This window comes from Narcine bancroftii, chromosome 1, assembly GCF_036971445.1.
Source record: "Narcine bancroftii isolate sNarBan1 chromosome 1, sNarBan1.hap1, whole genome shotgun sequence".
Taxonomy (NCBI): domain Eukaryota; kingdom Metazoa; phylum Chordata; class Chondrichthyes; order Torpediniformes; family Narcinidae; genus Narcine; species Narcine bancroftii.
Window position 1 is genome coordinate 299,331,030 of NC_091469.1, and position 22,583 is coordinate 299,353,612.

Consider the following 22,583-nt stretch of genomic DNA (forward strand, 5'->3'; position numbering starts at 1 on the left):
ACGTTCCAGTTGAGAAACCCCAAAAAAACTGCAAATGTTGGAATCTTCAGCACAAAATGAGTAAATACAGCAAGCCAGGCAGCATCTGTGGGTATGAAGTGGTCAGGTTGGGACTGTAGGCTGTCATTATTCTTGTCCTTGAATTGCTGTCAGGTGTACGGAGATACGATACGGACAGCTTGCAAAAAGTCACTGGTGACAATGTGGATCCACAAAAAAGTTCCCAGAAAACACTGACAAGATTAATCATGAAAATGGAGGCATTTAACTTTACTATTAGTATTAACAGAAAAGACAATTGAAATTAAAATTGAAACTAACACTAGTTTCCCAATAGAAATCTGGCACGATCATTTCTCCAGTCATGGCCTTTTGATTGTCCTGAATCCTGGTTTGGTGTCCTTTCCCACTGTTCCTTTGTTCTTCAAGTCCACGTTTATTGCCACAATTAATGATGTACATTGAGCTTTTATTGTTTTGTGAGCAATACAGCTCGTCAATCCATGCATTGCAATAAAAACATTTGGCACTGTTACAGAGACATGTCAGTTTGTACAGATCAAAGGCAATGTTACTTTACCAGTGAGGTTTCTTCAGGTGGGAAACAAACTGTTCTTGAATCTGGTCCTGCTTGATCTCTCACTCATGAATCTTCCTGTGAGGAAGAGGGAGATAGTGTGCCTGGGGTGGCTGCCATTCAGAGGGAGTGAGAAGTGTTGATGCGGTCGATGGAGGATGAGACCTTGATACTCGGGTACTCATGAGATCTGATAGTTAAAATGCTGGACCTGTAATAATTATTGAGGGACATGCCAAACTTCCTTCGCCTGACTCATCAATGCCAAGTCAGGTCACTGGAAATCTTTATTTCTAAGAACTTCTGCACCACTGATGTGCCTCTACCCCTCCCTGCACCCTCCACTTCACAATATCTATATCTTACTGACACTGAGAGGTTAAAAAAGAAAGTGGCATCACTGCCAGAGTGGCTGTAATGGCAGCACTGCTGCTGGTGTGGACCCAGGGAGAGCAGGGACTTTAAATGGTCTGTTAAAGAAGCCAATGGGGTTTTATTTTAAATCCTTTGACCATGGGGGTCTGGGCCAAGGTTGGCAGTGCCCATGTTCGGCAGTGGCCACAAGGGGTTGCAGACCCCGAGTGAGCAGTGAACTGGTGCAGGGTACCAATAAAGGGGAGAACACCTCCCCTCCCAGTTGAGAAGGAGAAGCAGATGAGACAACCCCAAGGACTGTGACCATGATGGCAGACAAGCGAGTGGCTCTGAAGCTGAAGGGGACATACCCGGCAGCAGGCTATTGGTGACTTGTGGGTGAGGAACCCATATCGGCTGTGGACAGTTGTGACTTGAGGTTAAAGGACTCCCACCAGGTTGTGGGCTGCTGGAGATTGGCTCATGAGAACCAGGGATTGGAGAGAACTCTGGGGGAAAAGGGTCACCCAAAAGGCTCTGAGCACTGAAGGTTTCCTCATCACGGCAGAGGTTTGAATCTGGGCTTGGTTTGGACAGAATGGGATTCTGTGGGGATGCAGAGGCCACTGGAGCACTGGAGGAGAATCCGTGCACACTTGATGACTCTGAGGGAACCCTCTTTTGCTTCTCTTTCCCTGATTTTAAGGGGCGCCAGACAATGCTAATGGTGAATCTTTGTCTGCCTTATGGAAGACTAAATGCAATTGTGTAATAATGCATTTCTGTTTTATTACATGACAATACATAGTCTAATGGTATGGTGCAAAGATCAGATACTAACTCCTTCCTGCATTCCTTCTCATCATTGTTTGATGTTCAGCTTACAAGTGATGGAGTCGCATAGGTACTTGAATGTATGAGATGGAGTTGCATAGGTACTTGGATGTACGAGATGGAGTCGCATAGGTACCTGGATGTACGAGATGGAGTCGCATAGGTACCTGGATGTACGAGATGGAGTCGCGTAGGGACCTGGATGTACGAGATGGGGTCGCGTAGGGACTTGGATGTACGGGATGGGGTCGCGTACGTACTTGGATGTACGGGATGGGGTCGCGTACGTACTTGGATGTACGGGATGGAGTCGCGTAGGGACCTGGATGTACGGGATGGAGTCGCGTAGGGACCTGGATGTACGGGATGGAGTCGCGTAGGGACCTGGATGTACGGGATGGAGTCGCGTAGGGACCTGGATGTACGGGATGGAGTCGCGTAGGGACCTGGATGTACGGGATGGAGTCGCGTAGGGACCTGGATGTACGGGATGGAGTCGCGTAGGGACCTGGATGTACGGGATGGAGTCGCGTAGGGACCTGGATGTACGGGATGGAGTCGCGTAGGGACCTGGATGTACGAGATGGGGTCGCGTAGGGACCTGGGTGTACGAGATGGGGTCGCGTAGGGACCTGGGTGTACGAGATGGGGTCGCGTAGGGACCTGGGTGTACGAGATGGGGTCGCGTAGGGACCTGGGTGTACGAGATGGGGTCGCGTAGGGACCTGGGTGTACGAGATGGGGTCGCGTAGGGACCTGGGTGTACGAGATGGAGTTGCATAGGTATTTGGATATACAATCACGGATGTAAGAGCGAGCACAGTAGAGGACTGAATACATATCTTTGACAAGTGCTGGTGTTTGTGTTTGTGCTATTTTCACTGATTGCAATCTGTTTGACAGAAGTCAAAGATTCAATTGTAGAGGGGGCCTCTGGTACTGATCCTGGAGTTTGGGGATTGCTTTACTGGGAAGTATGGTACTAGAAGTGGAATTATAGTCAATGAATAGTGATCTGAGAAATGTCCTTGATATCCAGGTGTTGCAGGGCTGAGCAGAGGGCCAGAAGATGGTGTCTGTCACTCCAGAAAGGGATATCGTGTATATTGGTGCTAGAAAGGGATATTGTGTATATTGCCTTCTATCTACACCACTGTTTTCCTGCATCATGTTCTCCTACACTTGGCCTCTCTTGAAAGAGCGGAGGATTCAAAATTCCTTTGTTGTCATGTAATCACAGGCTTTCTGGTTTCCTATATTTGGCAACCCCTCTAGGCTGCTTGGGGCCAGACCCTGCAGTCGCAGGATTTTAGAGCAAAGCACCATCAGTTCTTTGAACAAGCTGCTTAAACCGTGTACGGAGCTGTTGGTAGTTGGACTGGGCGGAAGAACCCTACAAAGGAGTGCTCTGTCTCCTCCCTCTCCACGGGTCCAGCCGTTACAGCAGCTCCAACAGCGCTGCCATATTGAGTGCTTTCCCTTTCTGTCTGACAAGGTAAACGTGGCAGAACTTCTGGAACAAATGTTCAGAGACTTGGTGAAACTTTAACAAAGTGTACTAGCACAGCTCAGTTTTTTTTTTAATTGAAAAATCAAATTGCCAGAATCAAGTGAAGAGTAAGGTAATTGGCAAGGAAACCTCTAAGTAACAGTTTATTTGATGCACCTTTACTCGGATTACAACAGGATCTAGATGAAATGAGAAAGTGGGCCAAGGAATGACATGTTAAACCAACATTTTTGTGTTTTCACTCATTAAGTGAACTCCTAAAATGTTCTAATTTTTCTTGAAGGGTGACTTGCTGCATGAGGCATATGGCGTTTAATCTGTTGGAAATAATCAGTGTGAACAGAAAATCAATATTCTAGCATTGATCAATAGGCAGATCTGCAGTGTCCCCCAAAATGTTTGACACTTTTTTCCTTCATTTTCCCCATGCTCCAGTCTTAAATTTGTAATCAAGCAATTCACACGTGATTAAAGTGCACATTCCAGATTTTATTCAAGGATATTTGTGTACATTTTGGTTTGACCATGTAGATATTACAGCACTTTCTAATTTAATTTCAGGGCACCATAATTTTTGGGACATTGCAATGGTATGTATATTAAAGTACAGTACAGCTCCAATTATCTGAAATGGCCAGGACTTGGCTTATTTTGGATTAATGATATTTTCGTAATTTTTTAAAGAGCAGCCCAGTAGCAACAGTGTTTAAACAACAACAAACAACAATGGGGGTCTTTTTAAGTATGAAATAATGTTTAATTCTCACCAAAAAAAAACCCAACCTAAATAAAATAAGATAATGCGGTGGTCTGCTGCCGCGGCGATCACAACCAAAGGCCAGCAGCTCGCGCAGCAACTCTGACCCCAAGTGAACGGTAAGGGCAGCTTAAAGGCCAGCTACCCTAAAATGGCACTGGCCTTGCTGCACAGACAACAGACAGGGACAGCGCATGGGGAAGATGGGTATTGTTATGCAGGAAAGTACCTGAGCATGGGAAACCCGCTTTTGTTATTCGGGTCATGACGTCAGTAAAGGGGGGCAATGGCGGGAACGGTGCGAGTAGGAAAGTTGGGCCTGAGCACTCAATAAAACAGAGCTTAACCTGACTACAGTAAGTGTGTGTGCCTTCTTTCAAATAGCACACGGCTACAATAAATCCAACACCAAAAACTCAAAATTCTACTCCAAAGTTTTTCCAAAATTCCAAAATGTTTTCAATTTGGCTCTGAAAAACAAATTTGGATAACTGAAGATTTTTATTTTCACAACTTTATTTATTAATTTAACAAGGTTATTACATACAGTAAAAAAAAAAGTACATATTGTGAACAATAAATTTTTTTAATATATAAAAAAGAAAAGAGAAAAAAAAAGAAGCCCCCTCTCCCTCTCAGCCAGCTCTCTTTAGGAGAGCCAAAAAGAAAAAAAAACCTAAAATATATTTACTAAAATCTAATCAAAGTAAATTTAAATGTAAATATTCTGAATATAAAGACCACTTTTTAAGAAAAAAAGAATAATCATGTAAAACATACGTAATTTTTTCCATTACCAAACAAGTTTTCATCTCATTATGCCATCTGTTAATATCAATCACATTAGCATTTTTCCATGTACTTGCTATACATTTTTTTGCTACAGATAAAGCTAAATATACAAAAGCAATCTGAAATTTATCTAATCCCAAATCTTTCAAAGGCTTCAACTTACCCAAGAAAAATATTGCCGTGTCTAAAAGTATTTTAATCTTACACAAATGTTCCAAAAACAATTGAATTGCTTTCCAAAAAGATTGTATATGTACACATAACCAAACAGCATGAAAAAAAGTTCCAACTGAATTATCACATCTAAAATAAGAGTCTGATTCACTAAAACCATATTTTTTAAACTTTTCAGGTGTTAAATACAATTGATGTAAAAAATTATAATTAACCATTGCATAACGAACATTTATCGGTCTAGTAACACTATCTTGACAAATATCTAACCAATCATCCTCAGAAAAAATAAAATTAATATCCTTTTCCCATTTAATCCCATCCTTTTTTTCCATATTTTTCTGTAATATTTGGTACATCAATGAAATATATCCCTTCTTTGGTAAAATCACAAGAAAAGATTCAAATTTAGTCAATTTAGGTAAAATCATATCTCTACCAAATATTTGTTTTACTAAAGATCGAAGTTGATAATAAACGAAAAAAGAATTCTCATTAATACCAAAATCTTCCCTCATTTGATTAAAAGATAAAAATTTACCTTCTTTAAAACAATCCCCCAAATTTTTTTATACCTTTAGATTTCCAATGTAATAAACATTGATTATGCATTGAAAAAGGAATGTTGATTATTATATAATGGTGTTAAAGTCAATAATTCATCCTTACAACCTATTGTTCTATTTTTCCTCATCCATAACTTCATTAAATGTTTCAGTATGGGCACATTATATTGTTGTAATAAATTTAAATTCCACTGAAACAAAAATTGATGTATTTCAAATTCAAAAATATTTGCCATTTCAATTTTAGCCCAACTAGGGGGCTGTTCCAAATCCATTAAGGAACTAATATATTTAAATTGAGCTGCCTCATAATAATTTCAAAAATGTGGTAAACATAATCCTCCTAATGCACATTTCCAAGTTAATTTATTCAAAGCTACTCTCAGAAATTTACCCTTCCATAAAAATTCCTTAACCATTTTATTTAAATCTCAGAAAAAATTCTTATTAAGTAAACACAGAATTGACTGAAACAAATGTTGTATACATGGAGAGATATTCATTTTAATTGTATTTATTCTTCCAATTAAATTTATAGCAAGATCCTTCCACTTAATCAAATCAGCTTTGATCTTTTTCATTAACGGTATATAATTTAGTTTATATAAAGATTGATAATCAACATCCACATTTATACCCAAATATTTAATTTGATCAATCCACTTCAAATTAACAATATTTATATAAATTGAATAATCTCCTTCACCTATCGGTAAAATTTCACTTTTTTCCCAATTAACTTTATATCCAGATAAAGATCCATATTGTGTTAAAAATCCTTCAAGTGTAAAAGTGACTAAGCTAGGTTTATTAAATACACCAATACATCATCAGCAAATAAATTAATTTTATACTCCTCATCTAAAACTCTCATATCTTGTATCTGTGTATTTTGTCGTATCAGCTGTGCTAAAGGTTCAATTACTAACGTAAACAAAGCTGGAGACAAAGGACAACCTTGTCGAGTTGAACGAGTTAATTTAAAAGGTTCCGAGATCTGACCATTTGTCAAAACCCTGGCTATTGGTTTATTATATAAAGCTTTAATCCAACCAATAAAAGAAGGACCAAACTTAAATTTCTCTAAAACTTTAAATAAAAATTTCCACTCAACTCTATCAAAGGCCTTTTCTGCATCGAGAGATATCACCATCGGATGGTTGGGCACTGTCGATATTTATTAATCAAACTAATCACTTGAAGAATATTATCTGAAGCATATCTATTCTTTATGAAACCTGTTTGATCAACATGTATCAACTTAGGTAAAAATTTAGCCAATTGATTGGCTAATACTTTAGCTATTATTTTATAGTCTACATTTAACAAAAAAATTGGTCTATATGAAGACCTTCAATGGATCTCTATCCTTCTTAGGAATTACAGTAATTAAAGCACTAGAGCATGATTCAGGTAAATCATCATGTTCATTAATCTGTCGTATCACATCTCCAAACACTGTAGATAAATCATCATAAAATACCTTATAAAATTCAACCAAAAACCGTCATCACCAGGTGATTTTCCATTCGGCATTTCCATCATAGCCAATTTAATTTCTAAATCAGTAAAAGGAGCCTCCAGCTCCAATATGTGTTCTTCTTCTAATACCGGTAATTTCAACATCGATAAAAAGGAATCAATCGATCCACTCATCTGTTTTTCCTCAGAAGTATATAGTTTCTTATAAAATGAGTAAAACTAATCATTAATCTTGCGAGGTTTATGTAGCAATCAAATTTTGTCTGACTGCATTAATAACCCTTGATACCTGTTCTTTCTTTAACTGCTATGCAAGTACCTTATGTGCTTTCTCACCCCATTCATAATACTGTTGTTTAGAGATTGCAACGTATCGTATTTCAGTTTCAATGTAGACAACTTATTTTCTGATTTTCTGTCACATCTCTCTGAAATTCCTTTTCTAATTCATCAATCTGTTTCTCTAATTCAAGGCTTTCGGTCAAATAATTCTTTTTAACGGAGGTATAACTAATTATTTGACCTCTCAAGTAAGCTTTCATAGCATCCCACAATATAAATTTACTCTGAACAGTATTAACATTCTCTTCCAAGAAAAAAATTGATTTGATTTTTTAAAAAATTCAATAAATTCCACTTTTTTTAAACAACATCGTATTGAATCTCCAACAATAAGCTGCACAATTTTTTTCAGAACTCTCATAAGTAAAATACAACAGGGAATGATCTGAAATGACCCTACTTTTATATTCTGCTTGCAATATTTTCCCCTGTAAATGTGCCGATACTTTAAAAAAAAACATTCTAGAAAAAGATTCATGTCTAAATGAATAAAAAGAAGAAATCCTTCTTTGTTGGGTTGAGACATCGCCAAATGTCCACTAAATTAAGATCTTTCATCAAAGCTTGAATTTGAATTGCCATTTTGGATTTTTTAACATTTTTTGGAAATTCATCTAATAAAGGTTCCAAAACACAGTTGAAATCTCCTCCAACCAAAACATTTTCATTAGCTTGTCCCAGAAGCAAAAATAGATCTGAAATAAATGCTTCATCATCTACATTCGGTGCATAAATGTTAAGTAAAGTCCAAAATTCATTAAAAATCTTACAATTCAATTTAAGAATACGTCCTGCTTTCATTTCCATTGATTGTAATTCAAAAAATAAATTTTTATGTATTAAAATTGCTACTCCCTTAGCTTTAGAGTTAAATGAAGAAAAAAAAACATGTCCAACCCAGTCCTTCTTCAATTTCATACTTTCTTTTTCATTCAAATGTGTATCTTGTAAAAAAGCAATATCAATTTTCATCTTTTTGATATATGCAAAAACTCTATTACGCTTAATTGGGTTGTTTAATCCCTGAACATTAAAAGTAGCAAACTTCAAATTTGACATATCTAATACAATTACTAAATGCCAAAATAATCAAAAAATTAATAATAACAAAGAAAAAAATATATATATAGAATCTCCAAATAAAAATGATATTCGTTAATAATAATAAGAAAAAAACCAACCCCCCCAAAAAAAAACTACCAAAAGGAAGTAACTCCCTAAAAAAACTGGGTGTGGATTACCCACTAAAGACTGATGACTAACAAAGAAATTAGTGCAATCCCTTCCTCCCCAGCCAGCCAATCAAAAATATTAACATATTACAAAAAATAAATTCAGCCTTGAGATTCCAGTCCAGATGGTGAACTCATTTCAAGAGTAGATGAACTCTTTCCATTCCCGTTGTTTCCACTTCTGCCATTTTTCCCATTTCCAAGACCATCAAATTTTCTTTTAGGAGAGAATGGTGGACTTCTTCTTTGTCCTCTGACATCTGGTAGCGAATTAGCAAAAAACATTGCCTCATGTTCATTCTCAAAGAATTGAGACTGATAGTTTCCGTAAAACACTTTCAACACAGCAGGGTAATGAAAAGCAAATTTGTAACCTTAATGCCATAAAAAGTCTTTAACAGGATTAAATTCATGTCAACGTCTGATAATATCTTGACTCAAATCAGGGTCGAACTATTCTGAACCATCATTGAAGCTTGCCTTTGTCTTGCATTTTGAACTGCAAGTCGAAGAATTGTTTCTCTATCCAAACAGTTCAAACAGTGAACTATCACAGCTCTTGGAGGTTGACCAGGTAAAGGTGTTCTTCTTAAAGCTCTATGTGCTCTTTCCAATACCAATCCATCAGGAAAAGACTCTTCTCCTAACATCTGGGGAATCCAATTTTTAAAAAATTTGACAGGATCTTGACCTTCTATACCTTCTGGTAAACCCACAATTTGCACGTTATTTCTTCTGCTTTGATTTTCCAAATTTTTTTTTTTGTTAATTCTCTTTTCCGGGCTTCTAAATCTTTAACTGATTTTTCCACCTTTATTATTGTTTCTGTATTGGATTTCACCTGTTTTTTACATTCAGAAAAGGAAGCTTCAAATTTTTTAAAGTTTTCCCAATTTTCTTTAGCTTCTGCCTTAACCACAGTTAAGTTTGAACTCATATCAGTATTCATTTGAACCAGCTGATTCAATTGACCAGTAATGATATCCAAATAAGAAGCAATACCTTCAGACATCGTGTAAACAGGTTGAGATGCAATTTGGAAAGCAGAATCCAGTTCCACAATTTGTAACTCACTTTCTTCCAGCTCTTCTTCCATTTCCTGTACAGTGGTAGAGTAAGATAAGTCCTCTTCTGGTTGTACTTCAAAAGGCAGCATTCTAATTGTTTTGCTGCGAGTTTGGACACCCAACGATGACCCCCCAACTTCCTCAGGGGGTCTTCACTGTCCTCCCCCACAGACAATTTTTAAATAAAATTACAGAATCCTCCGTAGTTAGCAGCGCTACTCAAACCCCCAGTCGCTATAGACTGTGTGTTTAACATTACAGCTCTCTTCCTCCACACACCCATCTCTTCCAACAGGGTTATTCTTTATGGCAGATAGATAGGGTTGCAAAGAGAGCTTTTGGCATATTGGCTTTGTGCCCAACTTCTCGGGAGCGCGCTCCTTCTTCCACAAAATGGGTTGAACCAGCGCCATCTCGAGACTGGTGAGTGGGTATTACTTTAACCTTTGTTCCCATTGGGGATCACTGAAATCAAGTCCAAGGGTGTTTCAGGTCATTTAGGCCCCAAATCTTCTGCACTCCAAAACTGTATTTTCTTTTGTAACTGAGACTTCGTTTTTTTTTACATTATTAGCCATAATGGCTCACCAAAATATCAAACTAAAAATTAAAATTTTATAATTGAAAACAAAGGGTTAAAAAACAGGTACTTAAAAGTCTGACCAGAGAGGGCAGGGATTACACGTCTAGTCTCTATGCCATCTCGCCATGCCCCCATAACTGAAGATTTCTGATTGATTTGGATTTTTTGGAGGCAAAATGATGTCACTTCTTGGTCCAAAAAATTTTGGAAAACTAAGGATTGCAGATAATTTGATTTTGGATAATTGGAGTTGTACTGTAGTTTTATTTATTAGTACTTTGTTGCACATTCCCTTGCATGTAATGACTGCTTGAAGTCTGTGATTCATTGACATCACCAGGTGCTGAGTATCTTCTCTGGTGATGCTCTGCCAAGCCTCTACTGCACCCAGCTTCAGCTCCTGCTTATTTCAGGGGTTTGTCCCCTTAAGTTTTTTCTTCAGCATATGGGAGGCACACTCAATTGGATTTGGATCTTGGTCATTAAGGTATGTTTAGTTTTTTTTAGCTTTGGAAAAACTCCTTTGTTGCTTTAGCAATATGCAGATGGAATTTAATGCAGACAAGTATGAGGTATTGCATTTTGGAAGGACAAAACAAGAATGGCAGGGCACTGAGGAGTGCAGGAGAACAGATGGATCTGGGAATACAGATACATAATTCGCTGAAAGTGGTGTCACAGATAGATAGGGTTGCAAAGAGAGCTTTTGGCATATTGGCTTTCATATATCAAAGTATTGAGTACAGAAGTTGGATGTTATGTTAAAGTTGTATAAGACATTGGTGAGGCCAAATTTGGAGTATGTGTCACCTAACTACAGGAAAGATGTAGGTAAGAGAAGATTTTCTAGGATGCCTGGACTTCAGGAACTGAGTTACGGGGAAAGGTTAAACAGGTTAGGACTTTATTCCCTGGATTGTAGCAGAATAAGGAGAGATTTGATAGAGGTATTTACAATTATGAGGGGGGGATAGGCAGAGTAAATGTAGATAGGACATGGATTAACAGTGAAAGGGGAAAAGTTTAGGGGAACTTCTTCACACAGAGAGTGGTGAGAGGGTAGAACATGCTGCCAGCTAAGGTAGTAAATGCGAGCTCAATTTTAACATCTAGAAGAATTTGACAGGTACATGGATGGAAGATGTGTGGAGGGCTATGGACTGGCTGTAAGTCAGTAGGACTAAGCAAAAAAATGGTTTAGCATAGACTGGAAGGGCCAAAGGGACCTATTTGTATGCTGTAGTGTTCTATGGTTTGGGATCATTGTTTGCTGTAGGATGAAGTGCTGTCCAATGAGTTTGGAGGCATCTACTCTAACTTGAGCAGATGTTTATATACACCTCAGAATTCATTTTGCTATTGCCATCAACAGTTGTATCATCAATGAAGATAAGTACTTGAGGCAGCCATACATACCCAGGCCACAACACCTCCACCATCATGTTTCACAGATGAGGTGGTGTGCTTTGGATCTTGGGCAGTTCCTTTACACCTCCACACTTTGCTCTTGCTATCACTCTGATGCAGGTTAATCTTGGTCTCATCTGTCCACAATACCTTTTTCCAGAATTCTGCAGACTCTTTTAGATATTTATTGACAAATTGTAATCTGGCCAGCCTGTTTCAGTGGCTAACTAGGGGTTTACATCTTGTAATGTTACCTCTGTATTTCTGTTCATGAAGTCTTCTGTGGACAGTAGTCATTGACACGTCCACACCTGCCCCCTGAAGAGTTTTTCTGATCTGTGGGGCAGGCGTTTGCGGACTTAACTTCATTATGATACAAATTCTTCTGTCATCAGCAGTGGAGGTCCTCCTTAGCCCACCAGCCCCTTTGCGATTACTAAGCTCAGTACTACACTCTTTTTTGTTAATGATGTTCCAAACAGTTACTGTTTTTCAGCCTCATAATGGCTTCTTTGACTTTCATTGGCACATCTCTGGTCCTGCTATTGAAAAATGGCAACAACAGACTCCAAAGGTGATCAAAAGCTTAGAAGCAAGCGTACCTCTCTTATACCTGCATCAATGAAGCGATTAAACATGCTTGAGTACTCACAAACACCTGTGAAGACAAATGTCCCAAACATTATGGTGCCCTGAAATGGGGGAAATTACTGTATATTTCGGTGTACGTCGACCCCCTTTTTCAGCCTCACTGTAAGGGTTTTATGGAATATCTGCTATTATCAGTCAACCCCAATTCTCTGGTTGCCTGAGGTGCCCCATTGACCCCCAAAGCTCTTGATGCCTGAGCTGGACCGTTGACCAGCATATACATCGACCCCCATAGATCGTGAGGCTAGAGGTGATTGTCATCACATGGAGCGTCCACTGACACAACGCAGCACGTGACGAAAATACGAAACTAGCTTTCAGTTGAAAGTGATAGAAATGGCCAAGGAAACCAACAACTGCGCTGCTGCAAGAAAATTTGATGTGCATAAGAAGTTAATTAAAGATTGGAGGAAGAAAGAAGAGACTTTAAGAAACATAACAATAAGGCAATGTTCATTGAGAAAAGGAATCAATCACTCGTCGGCCAGAGTTGGAAAATCACATTGCTGAATGGTACGTGAACAGAGGCAAGATTGTTACATAGTCACTCAAAATAAAATGAGAACATTTACACTGCAGTGGGCCAAGTCGCACCCAGATCTCAGTGATGATGTTGAGGCTACAGTCGGCTGGTGCGATCATTTCATCAATAGGAAAAATCTGGTATTATGCCAAAACCCAAAAAGTGCACACAAATCATCAAATGATCTTGATTATAAAGTTGTAACTTTTCACCAGTTTATTATTCGGAACCGACAGAAATACCAGTTTGCATTGGCAAATATTGGAAACATGGATGAAAACCCCATGAATTTTGACATGATAGTCAATAGAACAGTGGAATGGGAAGGTGTTAAAACTGTTCAAACCAGAAGTACAGGCCGTGAAAGGACCAGGTTTATCGTGGTGTTATAATGCATGGCTAATGGGACCAAGTTAAGACCCGTGGGTAATCTTCAAATGCAAGATTAAACCAAAAATGAAATGCCCTGCAGTTATTTTGGTACATTTTCATGAAAAAGGATGGATGGATGAAAATGGAGTAAAATTATGGATAGACAATGTGTGGAACAGGCAGCCAGGAGGTTTACGCAAAAATAAACGGAGTTTGCTGGTCTGGGATAGGTTCCATTGTCATTTAGCTGAGAACACTAAAAGTAGATTAGCACTACGCAATACTTACATGGTGGTAATCCTGGGTGGTTTGACGTCTACACTGCAATTTTTCGATGTCTGCTTGACCAAGCCATTCAAAGACCATGTGCATGAGGAATGGAATACATGTATGTTAAGTGCAGAAAAGTTGTTAACAAAAGGCGGGGCAATGCATGCTGCATCACTTGATATCTTGTGTAACTTCGTGCTCAAGACATAGGAGAAAGTGAAAGTAGAGACTGTGATAAAATCATTTAAAAAGTGTAGAATCTTGTGCAATTGATGGCACAGATGATTTGTTGTGGGACATTGATGACGAAGCTGAAACCGCCTCATCAGATACAAACTGGAACCCATATGATGACTGTTTAAACAGTGAGAGTATGGATGTGCTTGCTGCCATCTTTGGCTCAGACGATGATAGAGTGATTTTGAAGGGTTCTAATTGTGTTGTTTTCAATAAAAATCTCAATGAAAATCTGTCGCAGTCATTTTTTTGTTTTTCAAGGGTCGACTTATATGCCGGATCAACGCAGTTTGGAGTTGGAGCTGAATTAAGGTCTTAAAAGTGTATAAATCGACCCCTAGTTTAGAGAGATTTTTTTTTTGGTTTCACGACTCAATTCGTATGCCAAAGTAAACTGTATATATAAAAAGTGGTATCATTTCTACAAGGTCAAACCAAAATGTATACAAATAACTTTGACTAAAATCTGGAATGTGCTCTTTAATCACGTGAATTGTTTTATTACAAATTTAAAACTGTGGAGCACAGGGACAAATGAAGGACTACATGATTAGGAGAGGCATAGAAAGGCCAGACAGCCAGCACTTATTTCCCAGGGCAGGATCAGCAAACACCAGAGGTCATATGTACAAAGTTAAGGGAGGAAAGTTTAGGGGAGACATCAGGGGTAAGTGTTTTTTTTTACACAGAGAGTTGTGGGCACTTGGAATACCTTGATGGGGTTGGTGGTGGAGGGTGAAACATCGGGGGCATTTAAGAGACTCAGACACATGGATGAAAGCAAAATAGAGGGTTATGGGGTAGGGAGGGTTTAGTCTTTATTTTAGGAAGGAACATATGGGTCAGCACAACATCAAGGGCCAAAGGGCCTGTGCTGTATTGTTCTATGTTCTAAAAGTGTTTTTGTCCCAAACATTATGGAGGGCACTGTATTAATGTATTCATTTGTCACCATACAGTGCTTGCTTCAGGCAACGGAGCCGTGACATAACCTCATCCCAATCTGAGTACGCTCCTTCAAGATGGCGAGCACCTCCATCATCAGAGATATAAGATCGTCGTCCATGCAGTAACCTCGAGTTATCAAAGGTCAGAATATTTCCTGGAATCAAACAAGACCACACATTTTCTTTTGCCTTCGTTAAATACCACCCCATGCAGTAAGCTTCTGACCCCTGATCTATTATTTAAATAGACATTGGGTTTCATGGCATCTTCATTGTACTTTGCAGACATGCTCCACAAAACAAAAATAAGTTGAAAGGGAGGGGAGGAAAACAAAAATGAAAAGGTGAGCAAATGCCAGAGGAGGTGGAGAGAGTGTAGGGCAGGCAGTTCTCCCTCCATAGGCGGTGCTCGATCTGCGAGTCCCACGAGCTTCTCTCTATTTGTTCATCTGAAGTCACTTATGTTTCATCAAAATGGACACCTTTTTTCTCCTAAATGCTTATTTTTGAAGTAGTTTTAAAGGAGGGGGAGGTGGGCAAAAGTGTACTTTATTGAAATTGGTGTAAAACTACATTGAAAATACAATGGAAACAGTGGTTAAAGTACAAAACTTAAATTATGAGAAATAAATAAACCATGGGTTCATTCCCATTAGTTCAAAGTATTCAAGGGATAAGTGCAGTAGCATAATGTGAGGAGCTGCAGAATACTGAGAACATCAATAACTGGGACATTAAGAAAAATGGTTTTGTGAAACTAAGTGGAAGAGGATAAATCACATGATATTTTGAAATGAGTGGGATGTGTTTTTTTTCCACAAAAAATCCATTATATACTGCGCCAACGACCATTTGTCTTCAGGCAGACAGAATTACGAAGACTTAATGATCAAGCTGGCTGGTTTTTCTTAGTAACAAAGGAGACTAGGGGTGATTTAATTGAACTTGAAAATACGATAATGATCTCTACTGGAAAAAAAGAGAAAAGACATTTCCTAGCAGAGAAATCATTAAAGAAGAATTGAATTGAATTGGCTGAAGGTTTAAATGACGTTGAAACAAAATCTATTTCAGTGAATAACTGGATTGTGAATTCACTGCCTGAAATGGAGGTTAAAACATTCACTACACATTTTAAAGAGCATGTGGATGAGCTTTAATACAGTCATGACTACCAGGGGGATTAACTTATTTCCACTTTCATGATGGGATGTTTCTGTACAGTAAATTTCTAAGAATCAATGAAATGTACCTGGTTCTAAACTTGCGCTGATATTTAGCGGCACAGTTAGCGTGGCAGTTAGTACAATGCTGTTTCAGCGCTACCGACCGAAATTCAAATCTGGCGCTGTCTGTAAGGAATTTGTACATTCTCGTGTCTATGTGGGTTTCCTCTGGGTGCTCTGGTTTCCATCCACCCTTCAAAATGTACTGGGGATTGTAGGTTAATTGGGGGCACAAGCTGGTAGGTTGTGCTGTATGTCTAAATTTAAAATTTATTGCAAGGTATCCTTGCAAATTGCAAGTGCATTGTGCATGAGTGGATGACTTGCATTAGTTGCTAAAAGATTTAAAAAGAGAATTGCCCAAGTTAAAAGGATTTTGTATTTTTGGCAGGCACTTTGCATGTTGAATCAGTATTCTCTTACCTGGCTCCATTTTGAAGGCAACCAAGTTTGCTGGCTTGTACATCAGAAGTACAAAGTCCTTGAGAGCAGACAGGAATGGGCGCACCTGCTCTGCAGGCAAATCAAGGACAGAGTCCCGAGTAGCATTGTTAAAGTTGATCTGAACAACATTCCCACGATGGTCCAGGCTACATGCAAATGGAAAAAAAAAGATTTTTAACACTACTGACCTGAAATCTATCCAAATAAATCCTTTTGCTTTGTAAAATAAAATCTTGGTGCCTAATGGAATTGTTTCAATTATCTTTTCACAAGAAGTAAAGTATTACATTATTCACCCAATATTACAAAATTTCTACAACCAAATGGGACAATATTCAATTTGTATTTGCTATGGTAAACTTAAATACAAGCATTTATTGAATGGATGATGATAGGTGAAATTAAGACAAGATTTGAACAGTTTGCTTCTGGTGCCAAATACATTTCTCAACAAAGATTGGAGAAGGTGTCTTATGAGGCAAGGTTAGTAGGCTTTTCTCTTTGGGGCGAAGAAGGAAGAGAAATAACTTAATAGATGTTTACAAGAACATGAGAGACACAGATAGAGTGGACAGCTAGCACCTTTTACCTGAGGTGACCGCAGCAAATACAAGAGGACATCTACATAAGGTAAGGGGAGAAAAATCCAAGGTAAGACTTAAAAAAAAAAACTACAGTACTGGGTGCCTGGAATGCATGGCTAGGCTGGTGGTGGAGGCTGGTACAGAAAGAAAATTTAGAAAATTCTTAGGCAAATGGATGCAAGAAAAATAGAGGTTTATGGGTGTGAGGTAGGGAAGGTTTAATTGTTGAGTAAATTTATATAAGTCAGCATAACATCGTGGGTCGATTGGCCTATACTGTGCTGTTATTTTGCAGGACCACTGAATTTCCTTTTTTACTATAACAGATCCCATGTCTCTTCCATCGATCTCCTTTCAGTTTCTTATGCCTAATTCAATCGCAATGATTACTTTTTATGGTTCTCTGTTCTTCAGTCCCTTGGAGTTGAACAAAACACCTGTCACTTTAGCACATCATATCTCCTCATCATTTGGGGTATCTTATTTCCAAAACCGTTCAAAAAAAATTGGTATTTAATACATTTCATTGATGTATCTGGTGCTCAGACAAGACAGAAACCACTTTGGGAGAAAATGGAAAAAGACATAGTTTTAGAATTGTTCAATGCATTTTGTTTTGGAAATATTTACTATTTCCTCCTTCACATGATTCAACCAAACAATCTTAATTACATGCTGAACAATAACTTTATATTATCCTTGTGTTTAATTCCAGTAGTCACACATTGCAATATTAATAAGCTACACAAAACAATGGAGTTAAGATCAATTTACAGCACAAATTTGAGTTGAATTTTGGTGAATTAATATCTGAAGTGCCTAAAATGGTTGTTAAAATTTTGTTCGTTAAAGATATCCTCCTCCTCATCATTTAAATCTCCCTTGGGATTCTGGATGACTTGCCTCCTCTCCTGTTCTTGCAGAAGTTAAGCAATAACCTTCTGCGTGTGGTGAATGGCTTAATAATGTGCAGGAGTTCTGCCTCAGAGCATGCACAAATGTAAGTATTGCTTGTCTACTTTAAGGTTGGATGGCTTTGGTTCAGGAGTGCAGTTGATGAATGTTGAAGAGTTTCTCCTTGGTTCTGAAGATCAAGTGCAGTCCCTGAGGAAAATTTGTTGGAAGTCAAGTGCAAAATTGCAGCAAGGAAGATTTGAGAAAAGTGATGGGGCAATCTTGTTAGGCTCTAGTCTCCTCTGTTGAAGACCTGTTGGCTAGTATTATGCCTTGATTATGACCATGAAGTTTAAAATTTTCTGTGGGCAGCTCAATAGAAGATGTGGTACTGTCATTTCTGACTGAGGGAATCAACAGCTTGAGTGTGTTCAATGAATAGTGGCTTGTGCTGCTTTTGGTAGGTGTTCCAGTGAAAATCTTATTCTGTTTCATTATGGATGGAAGCCATGGTTCAGGGAGTAGCTTTTTGGCCAGTGGAGATGGGACTGACGAGTACTCTGGGAATTAATTCCTGTGCAGCTACCACGGTCAGATTCTCAAATATTGACAGTGAGATTGTGGATTTCTTCCTGTCTTTTACGTATTCTAGTCACATGACCATGCTACTTTGAGTTATGTTATGGCCTTGTTAATCAGAGGTGGCAGGGAGGCTGGCTGAATGAGATTGGATGGAGTCCAGGGCACCGGCATCAAAAACAAAGTCACAGTTGAAGAGGTCATTCCCATGGTCATTGACTGTCCCTGATGAGTTTGTCTTGTCTCTTTTTGGGATGAAAATCAAGATTTTTCTTCCTCCCCCCCTCCGCCCCCCCCCCCCCCCCCCCAAGGTCAAGTCCTTCTTGGTCACATCTGAAGCATCCAGGGTTAGGGATATGTACTGTTGACTTTAGTGGTTTGGTTCTGTATAATGGTGAGCTGAGGAGTTAATAAAATATCTATTAATTCTGCGAATGTACAGTCAATGAGATGCTGCTCTTGATAGTGAAGATCACTCCATGAGATTTCTCTCCATATATTTAAACTGGTGAACAGTTAATTCTAAGTGCAGTAATGTCAAAGTATGAGTCCATGAGCTACTGTGGTACAGCAGTGTTCAAGTCTGTTGCTATTGGGATTTATCATGAGAGCCTTGATGAAGTTGATAGTGTAGAGTCTGCATTTAACAAGGAAATTGTTGCACATCAGGAACATCACAGAGAAAGGTTTTGATTCAGTGGTAAGGGTTGGGAGAGATGAAAGGAGACCAGCCTCTGCTGCCTGGGTGACATTTGCACAAGTATCCCCAATTTCTGGCCCTAGATGTGGACTGGAGCCTGGGACATGGCTGTGCTTAGACACCAGTGCTCAGTGAAAAGCAAGGAGGGACCTAGTAGGTAAAAGCCCCTGTGCTTGAGCCCACATGTAGGTGCATAAAAATATTAGAGTTACAAATCAAGACTAGCAGAAATAGGAATCAGTCACTGTCAAACAAATTTTCAAAATGATCACTCACCTCAACCCAATTGATGAAATTAAGGGATATGGCCATTATAATATATGTATGTATGCATGTATGTTTTCCCTTGCCTATGCACATCAAATTAGTACATCTTGGAGTTGTAGATTAATTGTGTGCTATTGGACACCTATTGGACGGCAGGTACCTGACGGGGCCGCCACCTCCCCCTCGCTTTTGCCCGGATCGGGGCCGCCGCCTACCCTCTGCCCGGACCAGGGCGGGGCCACCGCTGCCTTCCCTGTGCCCGGACCAGGGCGGGGCCGCCGCTGCCTTCCCTGTGCCCGGACCGGGGCCGCCGCCTCCCATAGGTAGTTAGAGAACCCAATTAAACTTACCTAGGCCATGTCCACAGGTGATTTGCGACCAAGTATGGTCCGACCTAGGAGGGGAGGCAGGCCCCTCCAGCCCAGGTAAGAAACCTGCATAGGAGAAGGCCACTCCGATATAAAATCTACGACCCAAGGACCTCGCTGCTATGTCCCAGCTTGCTTGGCCATGGCACATGAACCATGGGTGTAAAGGGTGGGGCCAGTACTGCGCACATTTCACTCCACCTAAAAGCTCCTTTGCGCAGGCCCGAGGACATGTCCACGTCCTCCCCCTCAAAAGATGCTCACAAACTCAAGCTAGCATGCTGGAACATCAGAACCATGCTAGACAAAGCTGACAGCCACCGACCTGAACGTCGGTCTGCCCTCATCGCACATGAACTCCTCAGACTTGACATCGATATAGCCGCTCTCAGTGAAATCCGCCTTGCAGATGCAGGCAGCCTCCAAGAACACGGCGCGGGCTGCACACTCTACTGGTCTGGCAAGCCTATGGATGAACGACGCCTATCTGGTGTAGGCTTCATGGTCAAGAACTCCATTGCCTCCAAACTCGAAAACCTCCCGACAGGCCACTCGGACTGGATCATGTCCATGTGACTCCCCCTTCAAGACAAGCGTCGCATCACCCTCATCAGTGTCTATGCTCCAACCCTCCAGGCGGAACCAGCAGAAAAGGACAAGTTCTACACTGATCTGCGCAACCTCATTCAACGCACCCCTACAGCCGACAAGGTTGTCATCCTTGGCGACTTCAACGCTCGCGTCGGCAAAGACTCAGAAACCTGGCCAGGAATCCTGGGCAAGCACAACGACAATGGGCGCCTCTGTTGAAGCTCTGCACAGAACAGCGGCTTGTCATTACAAACACCCTTTTTCAACAGAGGGACAGCCTGAAGACTACCTGGATACATCCCCGATCCAAACACTGGCACCTCCTGGACTACGTCCTGGTGTGAGAAAGAGACAAACAAGATGTGCTCCACACCAGGGTCATGCCCAGCGCGGAATGCCACACTGACCACCGACCGGCTGGTTCGCTGCAAGCCAAAGTCCAGGAAGAGTAAAGCACCCAGAAAGAGGTTCAATGTTGGAAACTTGCAGTCACATGAAGTGAGAGGAAACTTCCAGGCAAACCTCAAAGCAAAGCTCGAGGATGCAATCCGCTCATGGACTCGTCCCCTGAAACCCTCTGGGATCAGCTGAAGACTGCCATACTGCAATCCACTGAAGAGGTACTGGGCTTCTCCTCCAGGAAAAACATGGACTGGTTTGACGAAAACAACCAGGAAATCCAGGAGCTGCTGGCAAATAAGCGAGCTGCCCACCAGGCTCACCTTGCAAAGCCGTCCTGGCCAGAGAAGAAATGAGCCTTCCGTCGCGCCTGCAGCCATCTTCAGCGCAAACTCCGGGAGATCCAAAATGAGTGGTGGACTAGCCTCACCAAACTAACCCAGCTCAGCGTGGACATTGGCGACTTCAAGGGTTTTTACAAGGCTCTAAAGGCTGCGTACGGCCCCTCACCCCAAGTCCAAAGCCCGCTGTGCAGCTCAGACAGCAAAGTCCTCCTCAGCGACAAGATCTCCATCCTCAACCGATGGTCAGAACACTTCCAATCTCTTTTCAGTGCCAACCGCTCAGTCCAAGAATCCGCCCTGCTCCAGCTTCCTCAACAGCCCTTAAGGCTAGAGCTGGATGAGGTCCTCGCCCAGGATGAGACATATAAGGCAATTGAACAACTGAAAAGTGGCAAAGCAGCAGGTATGGATGGAATCCCCCCAGAGGTCTGGAAGGCTGGCGGCAAAACTCTGCATACCAAACTGCACGAGTTTTTCAAGCTCTGCTGGGTCCAAGGAAAGCTGCCTCAGGACCTTCGTGATGCCATCATCATCACCCTGTACAAAAACAAAGGCGAGAAAACAGACTGCTCAAACTCCAGGGGAATCACGCTGCTCTCCATTGCAGGCAAAATCTTCGCTAGGATTCTCCTAAATAGAATAATACCTAGTGTCGCCGAAAATGTTCTCCCAGAATCACAGTGCGGCTTTCGCGCAAACAGAGGAACTACTGACATGGTCTTTGCCCTCAGACAGCTCCAAGAAAAGTGCAGAGAACAAAACAAAGGACTCTACATCACCTTTGTTGATTTCACCAAAGCCTTCGACACCGTGAGTAGGAAAGGGCTTTGGCAAATACTAGAGTGCCTCGGATGCCCCCCAAAGTTCCTCAACATGGTTATCCAACTGCACGGAAACCAACAAGGTCAGTCAGATACAGCAATGAGCTCTCTGAACCCTTCTCCATTAACAATGGCATGAAGCAAGGCCGCGTTCTCGCACCAACCCTCTTTTCAATCTTCTTCAGCATGATGCTGAAATAAGCCATGAAAGACCTCAACAATGAAGATGCTGTTTACATCCGGTACCGCACAGATGGCAGTCTCTTCAAGCTCACACCAAGACACAAGAGCAACTTATCCGTGAACTACTCTGCAGACTATGCCGCTTTAGATGCCCATTCAGAGCCAGCTCTTCAGCGCTTGACGTCCTGTTTTGCGGAAACTGCCAAAATGTTTGGCCTGGAAGTCAGCCTGAGGAAAACTGAGGTTCTCCATCAGCCAGCTCCCCACCATGACTACCAGCTCCCCCACATCTCCATCGGGCACACAAAACTCAAAACGGTCAACCAGTTTACCTATCTCGGCTGCACCATTTCATCGGATGTAAGGATCGACAACGAGATAGACAACAGATTCGCCAAGGCAAATAGTGCCTTTGGAAGACTACACAAAATAGTATGGAAAAACAACCAACTGAAAAACCTCAAAGATTAGCGTATACAGAACCGTTGTCATACCCACACTCCTGT

The 22,583-nt window shown here is 40.7% G+C and overlaps 1 protein-coding gene across 2 annotated transcripts in view; it reads right to left on the reverse strand.

The window, feature by feature from the left end:
- Window positions 1-3,743: 3,743 nt before the first annotated feature.
- Window positions 3,744-22,583, reverse strand: part of bbox1 (butyrobetaine (gamma), 2-oxoglutarate dioxygenase (gamma-butyrobetaine hydroxylase) 1) — a 140,770-nt gene continuing 121,930 nt past the window's right edge. For both annotated transcript variants that reach the window (XM_069905301.1, XM_069905291.1), the window contains exons 7-8: window positions 16,327-16,493; window positions 3,744-14,832 (exon numbers count right to left, since the gene is read on the reverse strand). In XM_069905301.1, the coding sequence (XP_069761402.1) occupies window positions 14,672-14,832; window positions 16,327-16,493 (328 nt within the window). In that variant the 3' untranslated portion in view covers window positions 3,744-14,671. The remainder of the gene's footprint in view (window positions 14,833-16,326; window positions 16,494-22,583) is intronic.